Source organism: Citrus sinensis, chromosome 6 (genome assembly GCF_022201045.2).
Source record: "Citrus sinensis cultivar Valencia sweet orange chromosome 6, DVS_A1.0, whole genome shotgun sequence".
Classification (NCBI taxonomy): Eukaryota; Viridiplantae; Streptophyta; class Magnoliopsida; order Sapindales; family Rutaceae; genus Citrus; species Citrus sinensis.
In genome coordinates this window covers 19,199,770-19,220,236 of record NC_068561.1, presented here as the reverse complement: position 1 = coordinate 19,220,236, position 20,467 = coordinate 19,199,770, and the positions used below count along the sequence as shown (strand labels likewise).

The 20,467-nt window shown below is 35.1% G+C and overlaps 4 protein-coding genes across 19 annotated transcripts; 3 read left to right on the top strand and 1 right to left on the bottom strand.

The window, feature by feature from the left end:
• The first annotated feature begins 334 nt into the window (after positions 1-334).
• Positions 335-1,933, top strand: LOC102630624 (uncharacterized). The gene has a single exon (XM_006492813.3). The coding sequence runs from the start codon at positions 652-654 to the stop codon at positions 1,693-1,695; it is 1,044 nt and encodes a 347-aa protein (XP_006492876.1). The 5' UTR covers positions 335-651; the 3' UTR covers positions 1,696-1,933.
• Positions 1,934-2,463: 530 nt separating this feature from the next.
• LOC102630925 (uncharacterized) lies at positions 2,464-5,496 on the top strand. The gene is made up of 3 exons (XM_006492814.4): positions 2,464-2,828; positions 2,911-3,505; positions 4,387-5,496. Exons 1-3 carry the CDS (start codon positions 2,500-2,502, stop codon positions 5,404-5,406), a joined length of 1,944 nt encoding a protein of 647 aa, XP_006492877.1. The 5' UTR covers positions 2,464-2,499; the 3' UTR covers positions 5,407-5,496.
• A 782-nt stretch (positions 5,497-6,278) lies between these two features.
• Positions 6,279-8,946, top strand: LOC112496119 (uncharacterized). 12 transcript variants are annotated; one of them, XM_052443290.1, is made up of 6 exons: positions 6,279-6,506; positions 7,609-7,686; positions 8,154-8,281; positions 8,345-8,416; positions 8,495-8,559; positions 8,637-8,946. In XM_052443290.1, the coding sequence occupies exons 1-5, from the start codon at positions 6,483-6,485 to the stop codon at positions 8,517-8,519; spliced, it is 327 nt and encodes a 108-aa protein (XP_052299250.1). In that variant the 5' UTR covers positions 6,279-6,482; the 3' UTR covers positions 8,520-8,559; positions 8,637-8,946. The 12 variants fall into 12 exon arrangements, 6 of the variants coding, with proteins under 6 accessions (XP_052299250.1, XP_052299249.1, XP_052299248.1 ...); XM_052443289.1 differs by having other exon boundaries at positions 6,280-6,506; positions 8,495-8,564; XM_052443288.1 differs by having other exon boundaries at positions 6,318-6,506; positions 8,392-8,416.
• On the bottom strand, positions 8,418-13,690 carry LOC102631217 (protein EMSY-LIKE 1). 5 transcript variants are annotated; one of them, XM_006492816.3, is made up of 11 exons: positions 13,321-13,690; positions 12,201-12,323; positions 12,001-12,100; positions 11,789-11,898; positions 11,558-11,678; positions 10,988-11,215; positions 10,512-10,580; positions 9,569-9,817; positions 9,420-9,488; positions 9,272-9,335; positions 8,418-8,757 (listed from the first exon to the last, which is right to left on the bottom strand). In XM_006492816.3, the coding sequence occupies exons 3-11, from the start codon at positions 12,097-12,099 to the stop codon at positions 8,702-8,704; spliced, it is 1,065 nt and encodes a 354-aa protein (XP_006492879.1). In that variant the 5' UTR covers position 12,100; positions 12,201-12,323; positions 13,321-13,690; the 3' UTR covers positions 8,418-8,701. The 5 variants fall into 5 exon arrangements, with proteins under 5 accessions (XP_006492879.1, XP_006492880.1, XP_006492878.1 ...); XM_006492817.3 differs by lacking the exon at positions 12,201-12,323; XM_006492815.3 differs by lacking the exon at positions 12,201-12,323 and having other exon boundaries at positions 12,001-12,200; positions 13,321-13,689.
• Between the last annotated feature and the right edge of the window lie 6,777 nt (positions 13,691-20,467).

Genomic DNA, 20,467 nt, shown 5'->3' with positions numbered 1-20,467 from the left:
TAAAAAAATAAAAAAAAATAAAATCTTAATCATACACTATTAATAAAAGACACACAGTAGAAAATCTTAAAAAATTCAGTAGAGTTTAGATCCGAAGATGATCCTGTTCCAAGAATAATATGGGACCCTGAAAATCAATCCATAGGGCCGCATGCAAACCGCGGGTCGTTGAAGCCTAACCAACCTGAAGCCGAACCAACCAAACCAATGGGCTATGGCTCAGGGGTGGATATAACAAGCACGTTGAGGCGGCCTAAGCAATATACAATGTTCATGAGCCTTTTTAAAAATTTGAAAATTAAAAAATAAACAACAGGTTACACTTTCGCCACCTGTCACCAACTCATCCACTCTTCCATCTTTACCCATTTTTTATCCCTCGAAATTACCATGGAAATGAGTAACTCTATCCCATAATTTCAACGAACTCTAGAAGCCGAAAAACTGACGGACCCAGCTGAGTAAGAAGACCGACAGAGTCCAATCCAGACACTGAAACTGAAGCCCAAATCAAGCCGAAAAATGGCGGAATCTCCGCTCCAGTTAATCATATTCCCCATTTTCAAAATCTCCTAATCCCCATATAATAACGAAATCATTTCACTCAAAAAATCAGCTTTAGGTTTCGTTCTTTTGATTGCGTTTTTAAAAATGAAAGCGTCTTTGAAATTCCGTGAAGAGCAAAAGCCTCTGTTTAGAGCTAAAGTGCCTTTATCAATTTTAGGGTTACCTTTTCGGTCAGGAATTGTTGCTGGCGAGTCCAGAGAGCTCAGTCTAAACCTGTCCACTTTCTTCGAATCTTGGCCGTCCATCAAGATCGGTTATCGTCCGAACGACGCCTGGAATCCGTTTTCGCTGATTGTGAAAACCGGAACTGGACCGTTCGGTTCGCCTGTCTCTAGCTCGATGCTGATGAGCGCCGAGTTCAATTTGCTTGGTCGGGGGAATCCGGCGTTTATGCTTCATTTCAAGCCGCAGTTTGGGGATTTCTCGATTAAGAAGTCGCAGTCGTCGGTTTTGGATCAGAAAGCAATTTTGAAGGCGCCAAACGGCGGCGTCCTGGAGAACGACGATACGTCGATTGAGGTTGTGGAGTCGCCGATGTTGAAGAAAATTACGGTTTTGCCATCGCGAGCGGCGGGTGAATTTGCTGGAGTTCTCGCTGGTGTGGACATGGTGGCTACGACTGCACTGCCTGTTAGGTCACGCGCCGTCGTGAATTTCCGGTGGGGCGTGAGGGTTCCTGCGGAGATCACGAGTGAGTCGACGGCTGGGATTAATTTTAAGAAGATGCCATATTTGGTGATGAATAAGATCGGGGTCGAACACGTGGACGGTGCAGATTCGAAGGAAAAGACAAGTAAGAAAGAGGCGGGCCAGCAGTTGGGTATCACGGGCAAGGCTGACGTGGTGGAGGTTTGTTTCAATTTGAAGAGGCAAATGGAGATTTTGCAAAGTGAAAATGGGTTGCTGAAGAAAGCTGTGGAGGATCTGAGGCGGGAAATTCTTGACGGGAAATCGAATCCGTTTAATGGGGATTTGAATTCCGGGAAATATCGAGAATTTGAGAGAAATGGAAATAATAAAGCTTCGAATAATAGAAATGATCGGCGAAATGGTGAGAAGAAATCAATGGAAAGTGATGTGAATGAGGAGTTAAAGAGAGCGCTGAAGGGAGATTCTGGTGGCGCTTAAGCTAGTCGAACGGCTTGTTATGTTTTGTATTAAAAAAGTAATGTAGATTTCGTTTTCTTTTGGCTTGTACTGTTTTTGTTGGTTTTATTAGATGTTTGTGAATTTGCTCTAATTATTCACAAAAATGGGAAATTTTAGTGTACATTAGTGCTTAAACGTGGAAACTAGATTTTGATCCCTTGAATAAGAAGAATTCATGATGAATTTTTTTTTAATGAAACATTTACTCGTTTTTTAATTGATTGACGGTCCATTTTTTCGTAAGTCGTCAATTCGATTTTAAATAAATTGAAATTTTATCCTAAAGTGTAATGCACATAACTCAAATAAAAAGACAAGGGTTAGTCTATTTTAACATAAAATTTGAAGTCGTTAATTCTATACAATTTAATGGTTAATAAATTGAAATTATTTAATATTTCTACAAGTTTTAATATTTATCTTTTGATGGTGTGACTTGTGAGATTAATAACCTAAAATTTATGCGGAAAATTAAATTTCAAAACATTAAATCAGAATAGTCCCACCAAAAGATATCCACATGACCTGCGTCACACGACTCACCATTCAAGTCTTTGCAGATTAGGGCATGGCTCGTGCCACTTATGATAACAAACCTTGCCACGTCAAAAATCCTCAACAGGGGTAATATTGTGATTTACTATGGAAAAAGATGAGACATCTACCAATCCTCCAAATCACGTCTTATTCATATTTTTTTAATTTTAATTTTTATATTAAGTAAAAAAAATTATGTTTTTAATTTTTATATTGATATGAATTGTGCACCTAATTTTCATTTTCATGGATAACCCAAGCAATAATTTTCCCGAGAAGCAAGCATGGGGAACAAAGGAGGAGCTCTTGTTGGCATGCGCCGTACACCGGTACGGCACCCAGAACTGGATCTCCGTCGCCACGGAAGTTCAAAAGCGAAGCTCAAAGTTCCAGCTCCTCACGCCTCTATCCTGTCAACAGAAATATAACGACCTAAAACGCCGTTTCTCCGGAAACGACGCCGTTTCGATATCCGCCGACAATAGTGATGACGCCATTCCCTGGCTCGACCAGTTGAAGAAACTCCGAGTCGCCGAACTCAAACGCGAACTTCAACTTTTTGATATCTCGATCGTGTAATTTATTTAGCTAATTCCCATGTTTTAATTAGATTAATACCGTATTTTTTCTCCAATTAGTCACGTGCTTCTTTATTAGGTCTCTGCAACTGAAGGTGGAGCGATTAATAGAAGAGCGAGAGGGAAAAGAAACGGAAGATGGAGAAAAGAGGAAAAGGATTGAAGAGAATGAACCGGAAAGTCTAACCGATAAACCGGATGGTGGCGAAGAATCTGACCGGGAGAACCGGTCAGTGAACGAGTCAAATTCGACGGATCAAAAAGCTGAGAAGACTGCAAAAGAACCGGTGCCGAGCGAGCCAGTTCGCGTTGAGCCGGAGGGTGTTGGTAGTGAGGGTGTTAAAGCGGCGGGGGAAGATTCGTGTAACGGGAGTTGTGGTAGTGCAGCGAAGGAATTGGAGAGGAACACGGATCGAGTTGACTCGGCCGAGTTGGGGGAATCGGCGGCTGAGTCAATGGGGAGAGAGAGTGGTGACGTGCAGAGCTTCGTGAGTTTGTTGAGGGAGAAGGTGAAAAGTGAAGAACCGGAGGAAGTGGAACCGGGCATTGGGGAGGACCAATCACCTGCCGCCACGAAGCGGATTTGTGCTGAATCTCGGCCGTTAGTTGAGTGCATCGAGATCATACGGTCTCATAAATTTGGCTCCTTTTTCGAACGCCTTGACGCTACTAAGGTAAACAACAATAAACATAATTTTTTTTCCCTTTTTCTGTGTTATTAAAAAATTCAGATTTTTCTTCTTTTTTTTTTTTTAAAAAAGTTTTTTCTCTTGTGTTGTTGAGCTGAAAAATCTGTGCCGTCCAATGAGGTGTACGCATTTTCTTCTTGCTTTTTTGGACGGTGGTGATTTATGATCGAGGGTCTTTTGGATTTTTGTTACTGAGAGATGGCTTGGCCCAGAACGGCCTATTTGACCCTGTTAACCGAGGCCATTGCGGGCCCACGTGCAGGCCCGGCTCCGTATAAGCAGAAATCATCTCCAGTCACATTCGAGCCCTTGTTTATCTGTATTTTGTTATCTATATATAATTTTGAGTTTTAGACGTAACTAACGGTCTAAGGTTGAAAAAAATAAATTATAATAAATATAATTTACAACAACCATGAGCAAGGATATAAGCTTGTAAGAATTATCGAATGCAAATACCAATATTTAAATTCTAATGAAGAATCTACTAACTAAAAGACAAAAAAGAAAATTCCGCTATTATGTATTTTAGTGCATTTGATGTTTCTATTTTTTTGTCTTTTAGTTTGGTCTTCAATCTTTATTTTATTACAACAAGGAATTCCTCAATAGACCAACTCATCCATATTTTGCTAAAAATGTAACATATTTTTCGTCACTTTGTAATTTTTGGTACAAATATCTGTCTGTGTTTAATCAGAATAGAGACATGGGTTTAGACAATTAGTCTTTTTGATGTGGTTATATAACACAAGAAAGTTTCATTCCATCACTTTTGTAACCAATCTGTTATGATTCTTATTTCTAAATTTATTTTCTTTTGTATTATATTGGAATTTTTTGGACATAAATTTCAAATCCTGCAGGAAACACCCGATTACAGAAGCATTGTTCGACAGCATACGGACCTTGAAACAATAAGAACAAGGCTGGAAGAAAATTGGTATTCCGGCAGCAACAGCAGTTTCTTTCATGATTTGCTGCTTCTCTTCAACAATGTCATAGTTTTTTTTGACAAGAATTCCTCGGAATCCGCAGCTGCTGTTGAGCTTAGACAAATTGTTCTGAAAGCAATGACTCGGAACACATTTGATCCAAATTCATCAATGAGAGAACAATATTTGGAATTCGCAGCAGCTCAAAATGTGAAGTTAGACGTACAATCATCAGATTTTTTGCTGTCAAAACCAAATATTTTAGCTCCTTTAATTGCTTGCCGCAAACGCAGCTCAATCACTGCCAAAAGAGCTGTGTTATCGTCGTCTTCCTTAGAACCCAAGAAAAAGGAGCACACAGAATCATCCATTGGCAAGAATACAGTCCCATCTTCTGTCAAGTCTGATGATGATTGTCGTGCCACAAAGAAGAGAACTAGAGAAAGATCTGCATCGGGCTCAGGAAACTCGAGTAAAAATAGGAAAACTCGTGATAACATGAAAACAAAGAAGAATTTAGATGTTGATATTGATGCTGATGATTCAAGTGATGTAGAAGAGACTGAGTGTGAGAATTCACAGAGGAAAAACAAGGCGAATGTCAATGCTAAGAAGCGAAGTGCTGAAATATTTTTGAGCAGAATTACACGGAGCTCTACTCTGAAGGATTTTGTTATTAGTTCCGAAGATGGTAAAGGAGAAAGAGCTGAGCAGAAGAAGAAAGCTGAGCATAAGAAAAAAAAGGGCAATGGTAAAATTGATGCGAAAAAAGAGCAAATTGTGCAGAAACGTTCTGGTGGGAAAAAAGGGGAAGAGATGGAAGGTCCGGTGAAGAAGAATGGGGGGCGGCTGACGAAGAGGAGGGCAGTGCCAGTGGCGGTGGGGGCAGAGGTGTCTCGGGGTAAAAGGAGGAAAGAAAGTGTTGAAGCAAGGAAACGTTCAAGGAAGTGATAAGGCATTGCTTTTGTGTGTAAATTAATGTTAAAGTAGTTATTTTTTCCCCCCTACCGTCAAATTGCATGTTTGCCTCATGATTATTTAGCATTTGACTTCAGTAATATTAACATAATTAAAAAATATATATATATATATATATATATATATATACATTAGCCGAATTATGGGGGTATGTGCACTGCTAAAGTTAAGGAAAAAAAATGAACAAATTAATTTTTTTGAAATCAAATTCTTTTCAATCAATTTGAATCTCGATCCATGTCCTCACACTAGTGAGCGCATGGGTCCGAATTCCTTGAGGGACTTTTGATACTGCTCTCCCAATTAAAAATTAAGTATGGTCGGTATTTCTCTCACTGATTTGTGAGTAAAAAAGGTATTTTTTAAAAATTTGTAAGGTTAGAAATTTAGGCTGTATCATAATAAAATTTTAATTTAAATGGTCTTAGTAGTAGATATCTCTTATATATTTGTGAATAGACATTTTAATTATGCTATAATAGAATTTTATTGGAGCAGTCTGATAAATATTTTATTTAAATATAAATAAATTTGTGATTATGTAATATAATCGATTATTAAAAAAAAAATTGAAACTCAAATTTTTTAACTTCTTGCATATCCTTAAAAATACTTATTGGTGGAACTAATTAACATTCACTCCTGAATTTAGCTAATCATTGGACTTAATAATTGTTAAAATCTAACTGTTCTAATAAGGCCAATGATACTTGAGATAATGGTAAGAGCACTCACAATAAACCTTTTGTTATTATGCTTGCAGCTCACAGCAAAAAAGTAGAAGAGCCGTGTAGGAGAGACTTTTTTTTTTTTTCTTTAACACGCAAAATAATTGTACAGTTATATTGAATTTAAATAATTAAAATTCCCAAAATATCTTTGGTAATATACAAAAATTTATTTCCTTGACAAAGAAATGTTTGTGGTAAAAAGAATAATAAGAAAGTCTAGCTAACTCTCTATCCTTTTTCTTCCCAACATGACAGCCTCAACCACCAATCTCTCTCTCTCTCTCTCTCTCTCTCTCTAAAGAACAAGCAAAAACCGGGATGGGATTCACAGTAGTATTGCAGGTATTCATGATCGATCTTTATCTTTAGAATACTTTTCTGGTTTCTGGATGTCTTTTTGTTTGCTGTATTTCTTATTTCTGTTCTGCCTTTTTCTTTTTCTTCCCAATTTTGTGTTGCCTTGTTTTGATGCATGATCATTGGTTTATTTGCTCCCTTTGAGGTGTTAGGTTTCTAGAAACATGTATTTCCATTAGCTATGGTGTTTTGGGGGTGGATTCTTTTTGGGATTGGCGTCTGTTGATGATTATGGGTTTGTGTGCTGAATCATTGCTATGTTTCACTATGGATCATTGACAGGTTTCTTTTGCTTGATATGGATCCATCAACTTTAAGGTTTATATTTTATGCATTATTGAAGCTGGTAGATGCTTATGATTGCATAAACCAATTATTGCAAATCCATGTATTTTAAGCTATTCCTTAAGTTCAAAAGGACAATATCCCATCTTTGCTAATGAACCATTTATGCTAGCTAGTTCGAGGCAGAATTATTTGTTCTTGGAATTTTATCTGGTTAAATTTTATGCTGATTTTAAGTGGTTGTCTGATTTCGCAGTATTCATCTACTGAAAGCTCTTTGTTGATTATCTGGATCATTCAAACTTAGTTATGTCTAAAGTTTTGCATTATGTTGGTGTTCCATTAGTTGAAGATCGGTGTAGACAAATAATGGAGCTCATAGAGTACCATGTTCAGTGTTTGATTATACTCTTGACAGTTGGATTGGTATTTAAATAGCTAGAGCTTGCAAACATTGGATATCTTTGTCTCTTCCCTTGGCAATTGTTTTGCGTCTTTTGCTTGGTGTTCTTCAAGTCCTATCAATTGGTGAACCCTGTTTAAAGTTTTTGCACCCAAAATTTATATTTGTTAAATCAACAGAAGAATATGAATCCCCAAAGTCCTGTATTGGTTTTATGGTGATTTTAATTTAACCATTCTTTCACTCTTTTTTATTATTGAACTGGTAGAGGCCAAAACCTTGTTCGTACTTCTCTTTGTTACTGTTGTCTATAAAATGTTCTGTCTTTGTGAGAGCGTAAACTATGATGACCTTTAGACTCTTAAGTGTCTCCTCTTTGACATTTGCTTGTAAATGCAGGCCTCTCGAACATGCAATCAAATGAAAGCTTGCCTGAACCTCCTTCTGCAGTTTTCCATTGTTTGGATAATAGACGAGGTTGGTATTCTATGCAAATGACAATATTCAACTGTTCTAATTGGAACTTGAAATCCGTCGGTGTTATCCTTTTATTATTACTTTTAATTGAGGAGATACTAGGGGAATTGCACTATTGCAGGATAAACTGCTTCATCCTCAGAGCTAATATCACTTATCTGACAGGTGGCATTATGTCAGCCAAGAATAACAGATTGAATTAAAGCTTGATCCTTGGCTTAACTTGTAATATGTTTGTTGTCATACAAAATTGTACATCCCTAATAAAACCTGGTTCCTAGCTAAGTTTGTTGTTTATTGTCATACAAATTTGTATATCCCTATTTTTAAATGTATGTTGTATAATTTCTCACCCTGCAGTTGTCCAGCTAGACAGTGTTGTCAGAGTTTGGGAGTTTGGGCTAGTCTCAGTTTGATGACAAATTGAAGCATAGTACTGGTCATATTGGAATGACTAATGGTGTTAGCTTCATTGCAGATGGAAGGATCTGCATTTGATGTTAATCCATGGATTTAATCAGGGGCAAGTGGCAACTCAAAGGCTGACGATCAAATATGTGCTTGCAACTTTGAGACCTCAAGCAGATTGTGCCAGGTATTTCCTATATAACAATTGCTTATTTTAAGGAACTTGTGGTTAATTATAATTTAGATGCAGACTAAAATGTCCTTATTTCGCATCTATGATTGGGCATTGGTATTCAGTATGCAGTATGCAGAGAAAGCAAAGGTAAGCAACGTCCAACAGAACAAATTGTACTGGCAAAACATTCTTTACATTTTCAGATGTTTTCAATGATTTTTACAGTTCTCAAGCATCGCCTACATCCTGAAGGAAGCCATGAGCTCACTTCCAAAGGTGTTTGCATCCAAGTTAGGTATTCCATTCTCTAATTTAGCAAAGCCATCTTCCAGCAGATTTGAAACTCTGATACAATTTTCAACTTCAGAACTGTACTCCAACCATCACTGCTGGTTTCTTGAGGCTTCAGAACCCGACATATAAGAATTGCCATCAGTCATGATCCATTAGCTGCCCCTGCAAGACTGGCTGTTCTGGCTGTTCTCCATCTGATTATAAGCCAAAACAGAATGAATGGTTGAAATCGCATGGTTTAAATACACAACACAAGTATGTTACTTGTGTGTGCACTATCCACAATGCAAATGTTTGTATCCATAAATAACGCACATGACCCCATTGCAACAATTTGAGCCTTTCTAGTCTCAATTTCATTAATTAAAACATTTGTCGGATTAGGGGCATTGTGTGTGAGCTTGCAATTAACTGCAAGGCTTGTTTAACAGATGTGCATTTTCAAAACCAAAGACACAAAATTTACAGTAAAAAAGTTTGAGAATGCAAAATAAATGCATGACAGCTATTTTCAAAACTGATCGGAAAAGATTTGCACTAAACAATAGGAGAAACTGAGCTATTTTCAAATCTAATCGGAAAAGATTTGCACTAAACAATTGGATAATAAATTGTTATATGCATAGCACTCAACCACTTGAAATTGGAAGAATCAAGCAGTAAAACATTGGAGTATGCAAAAGATATTATTATATACACATTTATTACCACTTTCCCCATCAGATGCATCTGCAAGTCTTGAAATGGCATCAATCAGGGCCTGCTCATGCTCCTGCAAATAAATGAGCTGAAGCTTGTGATACCCAACAAGGATAGATAATCAAAACTTTGATTGGCATTAGAACATTCATCTTACTTTTAGCATTTTCTTTGCTTTGACAAGCTCAAGAGGATCCGGATGACTAACGTCAAAAAGTCTCTCCACCTGTAAAAGATTAGATGACAAATGTAAAAAACTGACACAATAATATATCAATGAATTAGCTCCTCAATTCCAGTGCATACCTCCTTTACTAGTGTTTCTGTGTTAAGTAATTCGATATCCCCTGAAACCTTTTCAAGCCTATTTTGTGTCTGTGTAAATTCTTTCCTCAATTGACTCTGATCCTTTGACGATCCTCTCCCTTTCATAGAACCTGGAATATGACCACCGCGGCCGAAAGGTCTCTTAATTCCACGACCTTGGCCACCAAACCCTCCTCGATATGTTATGCCCGGGTCCTCACTTTCCCACCGGATATCTTCATGAGAAATCTGAAAATGATAGGATAACTGCTCATTTGGACATCAGCATTATCCAGTCTTGAGGAAATTTTTAACGTTCAGGAAACAAACATTTTTTATATCAAGAAACTTAATTCATTCACTTACATCTATTTTGAACTCAATCACTATATAACACCCAACTAATCTAATATTTTATGAAAGAAATAAATACTATTTAATCATATCATATCCAATCTAGACACAATCCTGTTAAACGCAGCCCAAAGTTAATTTCCTGTACATCACTAGAATTGACTCACACAAACATGTAGTTTTACGGGTAATAGGAACTGTAATGGGGATTTAAACCACCATTCTATAGTCTGAAGGATGAGGAAAATGGCCTACACCCAGGATCTGGGCAGAATATTGATTTCCATCTGGTTCTTTAGCCTAAAAGCCCTAGATCTGCATGGAGTTTTGAAAATTATATGTTCAATTAAAAGCTAACACAATGAAGTCAATCGGCATGGGTAGCAACCAACTATATTCCTAACCACTCTTAGGAAAGCTAAAAACAAGCCTGGTGCAACTTTTAACCCTAACACTAAGTCAAAAGGCACAACCACATAAATGGTAACAATCCAGCAATTTATTTAGGAATGAAAGACGTCAAATTTATATGTACCAAGATATAAAAAATGACTACTGCAATGGCTAGGAAATCTCCAAGAGCAATTACCTCTTTGAGATTAACCCATTCCCAGGTCTCACTTGCCGTATTAATATCATAAACTAGGGCATGCCGGCCCTGTAAAGAGATAAAAACTAGGTGAGCATGACCGAAAAATCCACCAGTTCTATAATTTTCATTACAATGCAATCAATTGTCAAACAAAATCAATAATTCTATGAGGTAAGCCATTTTGCAATATGAGTCGCACTATAAGGCACAACCCCTTTAGAATTATCCCCAATTTATTATTTATGTTTTAGAGAATACTAAATGACAAAGAAACATAATCTAGCTAAGCAAAGGGGGAAAGGATAGAAGGAGGGTCATTAGGGTGAGGGAAAGGGCTGAAAACAATTGATTTAATATATCAAAAAACAAAGGAAACATGTCAAAATGAGGTCAACATAAGTACGTAAAGAAAAAATGGTTGATCCTCTAGAATAAAACATAAACATAGATAAAACTGTGCTTTGCACATATACCTCGGTAGGGTTATAATCAGTGACGACAGCCTCATAGAAGTTGTTGTCTTCAGGCCATCTTGTCCATACTTTCCTTCCAATTAAAGGATCAAATGTTGCCGCTTCAGCAGGTTCATTTGTGGGAATATTACCAGATGAACTGCGATTAATAAATGACCTATTTGCAGCAGGACCCGTGGGAGGGTACTGCACAGGGTTCATCAAGGGTAAACTATGAAAAGATTGCCCCTGTTAAAGGAAAAAACCAGATAAAAGCAGGTCAATTTACAGTCTTTTGCTCTCTATCACTGCAGATGATTAATATAATAATTTAAGGCTTTTTCCCCTTAATTCTAAAGAAGCTCCTTAATATGACAGCAAACTATGAAAAGATTGCTCCTGTTAAAGGAAAAAAACCAGATAAAAGCAGGTCAATTTACAGTCTTTTGCTCTCTATCACTGCAGATGATTAATATAATAATTTAAGGCTTTTTCCCCTTAATTCTAAAGAAGCTCCTTAATATGACAGCAAAGAGAGGGGATGAAGAGACCAAAACCAGGTGTGGCGCACTAAATGATTAGAGAAGATACCGATTGGGTTGCCTTATGTCTCTTGCGGGATGCTGAAACACTAGGGCTGGGCAAAAGATCATGAACAGGCTGAGAATTGGCAAGCCTAGCAGCTTGGTTTCCACCTGCCTGCCTCCAATCCCTGCAAAAATTATCCAAACAGTAACCTATGAAAAGACAGAAGTGACAGATTTCTTCATATAACTAATCACTGATGCTCAACATTGAAACGCTCTCAATGAAGCATCCAACCTTATCCTTTTGATCAACTCATCACCATGGACCTTGGTAAGAAGCTCTCTGTGTTCATCATCTGACACTCTCAGCTCCTTCCTAAGTTCTGTTATCAAACCTTCCTTTTCCTGTAGAAGAGGCATCAAATGGGTCAATTAAATTAAATTGGCAGGACAAGCAATGTTATATTAGTCTAAAAAGACGTGTACAAAATGCAAAAGTAATATTACCCAAGTAATGGCATCGGCCTGAGCTTTAAAAGCCCGCAGAACAGCACAGTAAGCTTCTTGCTCTAGTTGATGGATTTGGGCCTCCATGTCAGTATGCATCCTAGAATATGGAGCAGAACCTATGTCAGATCTTCCATTTAGAGCAAAACGGCTACTTCTTGGAACTCTACTTTGATGTGAGGGGAGATCGTCATCAGTACCTGCAATTATTTCAGATAAAGCCTAAATGTTGCCATGGCATAAGCATCTAAAGAACAGTAGATGGTCTTCCAGAGCTCCAGATTGCAGGGTTAAAGAGCCACCATATTATTACTACCCTTGGACTATTCTCTCAATGGAATGTCAGAAGTTAGAGACACAGTGACTTACATATCCCAAATGTTACAAAGCATACAAAAACAATCTCATTAGAACTGATAATTTAAGAAAGTATGGATTCAGGCATAAATTAATTCAGAAGTATGAAAATCAAATACCACCTTCCTAATATAGAGCAATTTGGAAAGAATTATCTCAATCCACTTCCAGGTTTTTATTTCTGAATTCTAAGTTCTATTGTTCTATAATAAACTTTAAAAAAATAATCCCTTCTCTCTGTTTCATCTCAGTCTCAGATTTCATAAGCTTTCTAGTAACTGCTTCATTAGTTTCCACGTACCATCACACTAAACACCTTGTTTTATTCGCATTGTCTCTTGCAGCAGTTACAACAAAATATTGTCGTTTTCTTCCATGATATCCTTTTTTGGATTTCGATTACATGAAACTAGTTTTGACCATTACACAATATGCGACGCGCCGTGCCTTGGCAACATAGCCAACTGGCACAACAAGAAAGACATTTTCCCCCCCCCAAAAAAAAGGGAGGTTACTTTTTCATGTTCTATTCATTTCCATTCACAGAATAACGAACTCGTGTAAACGAAGACCAAAAGTTCTCTCTCTCATCATTAGAGGCTATCTAGCAAATTAAACTTGTAAAGTGAAAGTTCAGGAATCACAGTAGTAACAAATCTAAAATCCCAAACTGTTTGTAACTATAAGAGCACACCAGCTATTAAGAGGGTAACCATTACAATAACAACACAAAGAACAAGCCCAAGTAAGCAGAAGTAAACCCAGAACAAAATAACACCAACAATAAATTACCCAAAAGGGTTTCTTTTTACCAATAATTAATCAAAACCCTAAACCCTAATCTTAAAAAACCATCTTCATTAAACCCAACAATGGACACAATTGTTCAAAACTAAAACCCTAACCCACAAACAAAATGACCAAAAATTGCACGAAGAAACTCGAATCAATCACAAAACTCACCGCTACTATCGCCAACTTCATATTCCATAAGAAGAGTCACCCGCAAAATCTATTTTTTGCCAAAGAAACGCACTCCAAGAAATCAAAAGAGGAACTTTCGCCCAATAATTCACAAGAGCTGGAGCTGAAACGCGGGCAAATATAAGAAGAGGAAGTCAAAAAGATTTTGACGAATTGTAGTGGCAAAGTTAAACGATAATTTTTTTTCTTTATTTGTGATTTTGAGGATAAAATATTAATTTTTTTTTCGGGAATTATATGTCGAATGAGAGGGTGGGTTTTATATCGAGATTGAAATCGGTTCGCGAGGGAGAAGGAAGGATTTTGCACTTTCAGCTCTTTTTGGTTAAATATATTTTTACAATTTTTGTTCGGAGTTTTATGATAAATTCGAGTTTTAATAAATGGGACTAATGACAAACGAGATCCCTGTATTTCTGTATATATCACAGGAAAGCCAAAATATTTTTATTTTCATCAAATAGGACCCTAGTGTCCTAGCAACAAGATGGGACAAGGCGAGATTTGCTGTTTTTTTTTTAACTGATTAAGTATCAGGTTACTTAACCTGTATTACACAGAGATATATACAACTGGTATGATAGTAGGTCATTATACTGATATTTACAATCAGATATGTACATAGAATTTTTTATTCTATGAAGTATATGTCCATCCAAATACCCCTTGCGGAGGAGGGATGTCTCTACTCCACTCGCATTTCGCAAAGGAGAAAGATGTTATAAGAAATCTCCACACAATTATGTTTAATTGAGGGAGGTTGAGTCCGTGGGAACTCGAACCATTGCCCTCATAGTCATGCTTAACTTTGAGGGCAATAGTTCACCACTGGGCTACAAGCCCAAGTGGCTGCTGATCCTAATCCTATACCAAAGACCCAAACAATAAATCAAGACAAAAATTTGCCTTTAACCTGTCCTAATTGGGATTCAAATTGTTTTAAATAATATGAATTTTTTATCATATTTTGCACATTCTGTCGTGAATGATATATTATTTGACTATGACCTATATGTCATATACATTATTTACTAAAAGTATTTTTTTATACACATATGACTAACATGTTAAATTTATATAATTCATTAAATCGAATTATCATAAATTGTTTTAAAATTTAGATTTTCAAATGTTCGGGATCTCGAACAAAATTTTTAAATGTTCTAAATCCCGATCGAAATAATAAATTGGCAATGGCTACCTTTGAGCTGTTCCAAGATAAAACATAAATCATAACCAAATACATAAAGTGATAAATAATAAAAAATACATTATAACTTTGATCGTGTAGTTATAAAAACGTGCTTTACTTTGTGTCAGTTCCAATATATCTGGACCCTAATAAATTTTTTCTTGTTTCTCATCTCGAACGCCGGGATTCCGGATTCCGAAATCTGTCAACCCTACTGTTCGACTCTATGCCCTCACGAAATGATTGAAATTTCTTTTTTATATGGGCTTCTTACTTTGGGTCTTTCATCTTCGGGCTGGACCATCTCTTCAGATTTTATAGTTGGGCATCCACTATGATGGATCATCTTCCTTGGGTTCGACTAGAATGATTACCACAATGGCCACCCTACAAAAAAATTAATAAAAAAAAAATTAGAGGTGTTGGTTTTCCCTCTAAAAAACTAGGGAGTTCATATTCTCTTCGTGAAATTAGGTTATGCTTGGTATGGGTTTTAAAATAAATTTATTTAATTAGATTTTTTATAAGTAAAATTTTTACTAAAATAATATTAGTTGTTTGATTGTTAATAAATTTTTTTATTAAAAATTATAAAATTAATTTGATAGGCATGTTTTTAAATTGTGTATTGAAATGAATGAAATAAAATTATCAAATAATTAAAGAATATTTAGATATTTTAATATTTTAAAAAGATTTTTTAACCTCTATTTTGAAAAGTCCAAAATTTAAGATTTGTATATAGAAATAAAAGAACTTATTTAATTTTTAAAAATTATACTAAAAAATAATCAAACAACAAGTAAAAATCTTTTAAAAGAATTATGAGATTAAATAAACACTTACGATCATTAGATAAGTCGTATTAAATCAATAATTCATTAAAAAAAATCTCATTGTGCTAAGTGACTTGAAAGAAGAGAATTGTTATTCACCTTAATATTTTTTATTTTATTAATCTTTTTTTGAAGTAGAAAAGATCTCTTAGGGTTTCATTAGCCTCATTTCGAATTTGATCATTTCAATCATCTATAAATTTTATTAGTTTTTGTATGAAGACATGCTTGTTACACTAACTTGACGTAAATTTTAATAAATTTAAGTTTTATAATTGATTTTTGTTTAGGTCAAGTGGAGACTGCGACATTAATCTTCTTAAGTTGTCGCTTTGACTGCACTTTTTTTTCGATCTTGACGAAAAATGCAAATCAAGTAATCAATGGAAACTTGAAATTAATATTTTGCTGACAAGCCAGCTAGATAGTTAGGGTACAAATTGCGACGCCACATGCTAATTCAAAATAAACCATATGCATGCAGATCTTTGATTTCAAACCGAATCTGGGGTCTCTGTAGTTTCTAATTACAAAAATTAGAAAATTAATGGGAGCTTAGCTATCCAAATGGAGCTAGCTTGGTTTATTTTCTAACTATGTGACTTTAAAAATCTTATGAAGAATAAGCGATTGCAGAGGATGATGGGGATTCACTTGTCTAATCACATGAGTAGTTTAACTGGTTAATAGGCGTTTTAACTAGGATGCGATTTGGTCGTCAAAAGCAGAGGTAATAGTCAATTCAAAATCACATGATACTTGACTTCTAAGTTTGATTTATATGACTAGGACTATACTTTTTCATTTAATATTTAGCATACCATTAGTTAATTAATTAACCAATTTTAAGTATTGGGTATTTAATTATAACCACTGTTTGAAAATAAAAAATATAAAATTTGGCAACATGCACTGCAAGTTTCATTTCACAAATTAAAGTTACAAGTTTATGATCATCGTGAAAATTAAATATGATGTATTGTTTTTCTAATTGAAATTAATTTTTATAAAAAGCACTTTTTTTCTATTTTTAATAATAATTCACATAGCAAGAGTTATCACAAACCACGTGGAGTGAACACGCATGCAAAGCTGAGCTGCCTAATTATAAAACTTACTCTTTAACTTTGGGATCTTTCAGTATCTCAATGCTTTCATCTCATCGTTATATTTTTTTTTCTCGCATTTTTTTCCCACTTAATCCAAGTACCTCATGAAGATCATTTGTAAATCTTTCACTGCTTTCATTTCTTTGATTCTCATTTGCTCTTCATTATCTTTATGCAATGAAATGGATAATATTACTATCGAAAAAGGTGATCACCAGAAGAATAATAATATTATTGCATCATCAAGGAGGCTGCTGGTTTCATCAATGGCTTCAATTTCTTCACAAGCAAAAGAGTTGATGATCAGCATTAATGGAGGAGGAGCCATGAAAGAGTCCAAGAAAGCTGTGATGATCCGGCGAAGCTTGAGGAAAGCCCCACCCAGTACTTCAAATCCTATTCAGAACAACCACAAAACTTGAGCCCGATCGATTTCACAGATCTCTAACAAAATGTATTCCTTTTTATAAAAATTCTTTTTGTTCTAGCATTTTGGGTAACACTAGTTCTTTATTTCTTCAATATATATTTTTGTAATTTTTTTTTGAGGGTGTGTTGAAATTTTGTATGTAATAAAATGTAAATAAAGATAGATTCAGGCAGTATACACGACAATTAGTTTTTGCAGTAAAAGCAAATTTTCAAATATTATCACATTTTTATATGCTACTGATCTTTTTTTTTTATTGCTACAATAAAAAAAAATTACTTACTTATATATTATTCAATAAAATTTCCTCACTATGTATCAATAATAATTTATCCCAAACAAATAATAATAAAAATGTATCAGATTGTTCATTATTTTGCTCCCTGCATCATTTGAGACTAAATTTAGTATTGACCTTACAAGCAAAGAAAATGCAGATTTATGATGATACTCAAATTATGTATCCTTTGATTCAAAGGTAATAAACTGGAGAGAGGTTTCTGAATTTACCAAAAATCTTTTCTACAAAATTTGAAGAACATAAAACTAACAAAAATCAGAAAGATTTTTGTGAAAAGATAAAATAATAATAATAATAATAATAATAAGTAGTAGATCATGATAAGCTTGTCATTTTTTTCTGGAGAGCTTGCCAATTAAAGTGCTGCACCAACATCATATCAAAATACAATTTTTTTTTTTTTGACAGATTAACTTTCTGAAAGTGGTTCAAGAAATCACATGGAGGGGTTGCTTTAAGAGTTATAATTTAATGTAGTTCTTGGCTTCAAATACTTTGTCTCATACTGCAAAGAGGGCAGTGACATTGTTAGTGTTCATGTGCAAATGAGTGCACGATCAGCTATAAGACAGAATGGAAAGTAAGCAACGCACGTTGGGTTTGTCAAAGTTAGTACAATGTTGGGTTGTTAATTATCTAATCTGCCTTTTACATTGGTACAAGATTAACACACCCACCCACCCACACACACACAACACTCAGGATCCTCTGCTAATTAATTTGAGTAACATATGCGTTTATAACATCTTTTACAAGTTCAAAGAAATTCTAACCAGTTAGTACAAGATTCAAAATCATGTAGGATGAGTTCTATAGAGGTAAAAGATAAATAAATAAAGTGATGTGGGTTTCAAGTTGATTTTGTGAATGAGCGAAGCTTAAAAAAAAAACGTTATTTTAATGTTGTCACTTAGGCCGGACGTGAATCAAAAGCAAGCCGAAGAGGTTCATTGGATCCTCCTAGAGTAGATTTGGCACAGAGGCCACCACCTCAGGCCCACAATACGATTTTTTTTTTGAAACAATACAATGATCGAATGGTTTGTGTTTGATTTACATAATACAAAAGGGTGACCAAAGGTGCAAGCAAATCAATATCGGACATGAAATTTAATTTTCCTTTGCGGCTGGATTTTTTTTTTAATTCTGTTATATTACAATTGATATTTATAATTAAAAGAGAAGTAAAATTAACCTCCATAAAACTCTTATGAAAACTCGAATCTTGCTCTCACCATTGTAAGTGAAATAGTTCTCCTACTAAACTAAAGACCCATTGGTGTGGCTGAACTTTTTAAGACATGGCAATAAAATAATCTTTAAATTTTTCCATGATAACAAATAAAGAGATAGTTTTTCCCATTTGTATCAAATATTATTAAAATGTTTAATACTATAATTACATGGTAATGATGATACATTATTTTTATAACAATTGATGATACAGTATTTTAACATGCCATCCATTAATATTAATAATAGGTAATTTACTTATAAAATCAACTAACAACTAACAAGTAACATCTAAATGTCTAATCTAACACCCCAATTTTAATAGAAGTTCAAACGACATAAATGTAATAATGTTGTAATACAATAACCAAATATGTCTTTCGTATTGTTTTATGCTTTTTTATTTTATAAAAAAAAAGAAAAAGAAAAACATATGCCTGGTGTCATCAATTTTTGTTGTGTTTTTTATTCAAGTCAAAAGAATTTTTTCTATAAAAAATAAAAAATTATTTCATATTATAATTTTAAGATCCGCTAACAAGTGCATTTTTTAACTCCATACAAACTAATCATTACCCTTCTATAAAATAAAATTTTTTTAAAATCATTTAGAAATACCAAACGCACTCTAAATAGCAATAATACTAGGGATTCTAACAAATGAGTCTCAATTTGAGTCCAAATTCTATGTGTTACTGATCTGTTAGATGATGGATTTCAAAGTTAGTAAAATTACTTAACCATCATTTAATAGATGAATGTCACGTTATTTGGGACTCAAATTGGGAACTTAGGTGTTAGAATTCTTGAGTTACTCCCCTAAATATATATATTATTATATTTTGATGATAAAAACATATTTTAATCATTTAAATAACAGTTAGTAGAATTAGCAAAATCTAACATGACACATAGATGTGTTTGAATCATCAAATTTGACACAATTATTAAATTGGTCGAGTTTGAATTAGGATAAATTTTTTCCTCAAGTTAGGATTTGGGTTCTTGATCAATTTACTCGGTCAATAACACAATTATTAAACATATGTATAAATATTAGACATGATTCTTTTTTTTTGTGTGAAAAATGAACAAATATAAAGTATTTCATTTTGTAAAATTCTATGTAGATTTAAATTTTCAATGATGTAAATGTGTGATTTTTTGGTATAAATACCTCCTGACTTGATTTTTGTCTACCCCAAAATTTTGGGACTTTGGCCTAAATTTAAGGGGTCAATGGTCGGGCTTGGGCTCAAATTTTAAGGCCCGATCAAATTCGGGCTAGGGTTTGAGCTATGCATGCCCCAACCCGACCTAAATACTTGGAAAAAAAAAAGCAAACAAACACTCAGGCACATGCATTAGTCATTACACACTCACACATGTGATACACTCTCAAAACTGTAACACACCACATGCTCAATGGCTTAAGGCACATTCTCAAGTCTCAAGGGAACGCGATGTAACACTCTAAGCAAATCTTACATCGACAAAGTACGGGAGAGATGTTGAGTTTATAAGGGGTGATCCACACCTTAATTGGTAAGACGCATTTTGAGGTATATGGGAGCCCTATAAACAAAACCATGCGGGCTTTGTTAAGGCCGAAAGCGGACAATATCTTGTCAGGTCTGGGTTGAGTCATGACAAATGGTATCAAAGCGGCTCTGCATGTCCTCTTGAACGATGGTGAGGCAAACTTCAGCGAGGACGCTAAGCCCCTAAAAGGGGTAATACCCTAAGCAAATCCCACAACGACAAAGCACAAAAGAGATGCTGAGTTTATAAAGGGTGATTCATACCTTAATTGGTAAGACGCGTTTTGGGAAATATGGGCGCCCTAGAAACAAAACCGTGCAGACCTTCTTGAGGTCAAAGCGAACAATATCTTGTCAAGTCTAGATTGAATCATGACAACAGCACTGCTTTAGGGTGCAAGCCGCCACCGCACGTCCGCACCACAACATTAAGTAGCCACTGCACTACACCGATCAAATTCAATTTAATTTCTCCAAGGTGCAA

What these genes read in the sequence shown, in the direction of transcription:
- LOC102630624 (XM_006492813.3), top strand. Translation starts at nt 652, where the DNA reads ATGAAAGCGTCTTTGAAATTCCGTGAAGAGCAAAAGCCTCTGTTTAGA.
- LOC102630925 (XM_006492814.4), top strand. Translation starts at nt 2,500, where the DNA reads ATGGATAACCCAAGCAATAATTTTCCCGAGAAGCAAGCATGGGGAACA. An exon ending in CTTTTTGATATCTCGATCGT is followed by an intron (nt 2,829 to 2,910) that starts GTAATTTATTTA and finishes CTTCTTTATTAG; the next exon opens with GTCTCTGCAACTGAAGGTGG. An exon ending in AACGCCTTGACGCTACTAAG is followed by an intron (nt 3,506 to 4,386) that starts GTAAACAACAAT and finishes CAAATCCTGCAG; the next exon opens with GAAACACCCGATTACAGAAG.
- LOC112496119 (XM_052443286.1), top strand. Translation starts at nt 6,483, where the DNA reads ATGGGATTCACAGTAGTATTGCAG. An exon ending in TTGTTTGGATAATAGACGAG is followed by an intron (nt 7,687 to 8,153) that starts GTTGGTATTCTA and finishes TAATGGTGTTAG; the next exon opens with CTTCATTGCAGATGGAAGGA. An exon ending in CCTCAAGCAGATTGTGCCAG is followed by an intron (nt 8,282 to 8,391) that starts GTATTTCCTATA and finishes ATTGGTATTCAG; the next exon opens with TATGCAGTATGCAGAGAAAG.
- LOC102631217 (XM_006492815.3), bottom strand. Translation starts at nt 13,348, where the DNA reads ATGGAATATGAAGTTGGCGATAGTAGCG. An exon ending in GACATAAGGCAACCCAATCG is followed by an intron (nt 11,216 to 11,557) that starts GTATCTTCTCTA and finishes TTCCTTTAACAG; the next exon opens with GGGCAATCTTTTCATAGTTT. An exon ending in CTGATTATAACCCTACCGAG is followed by an intron (nt 10,581 to 10,987) that starts GTATATGTGCAA and finishes ATCTCTTTACAG; the next exon opens with GGCCGGCATGCCCTAGTTTA.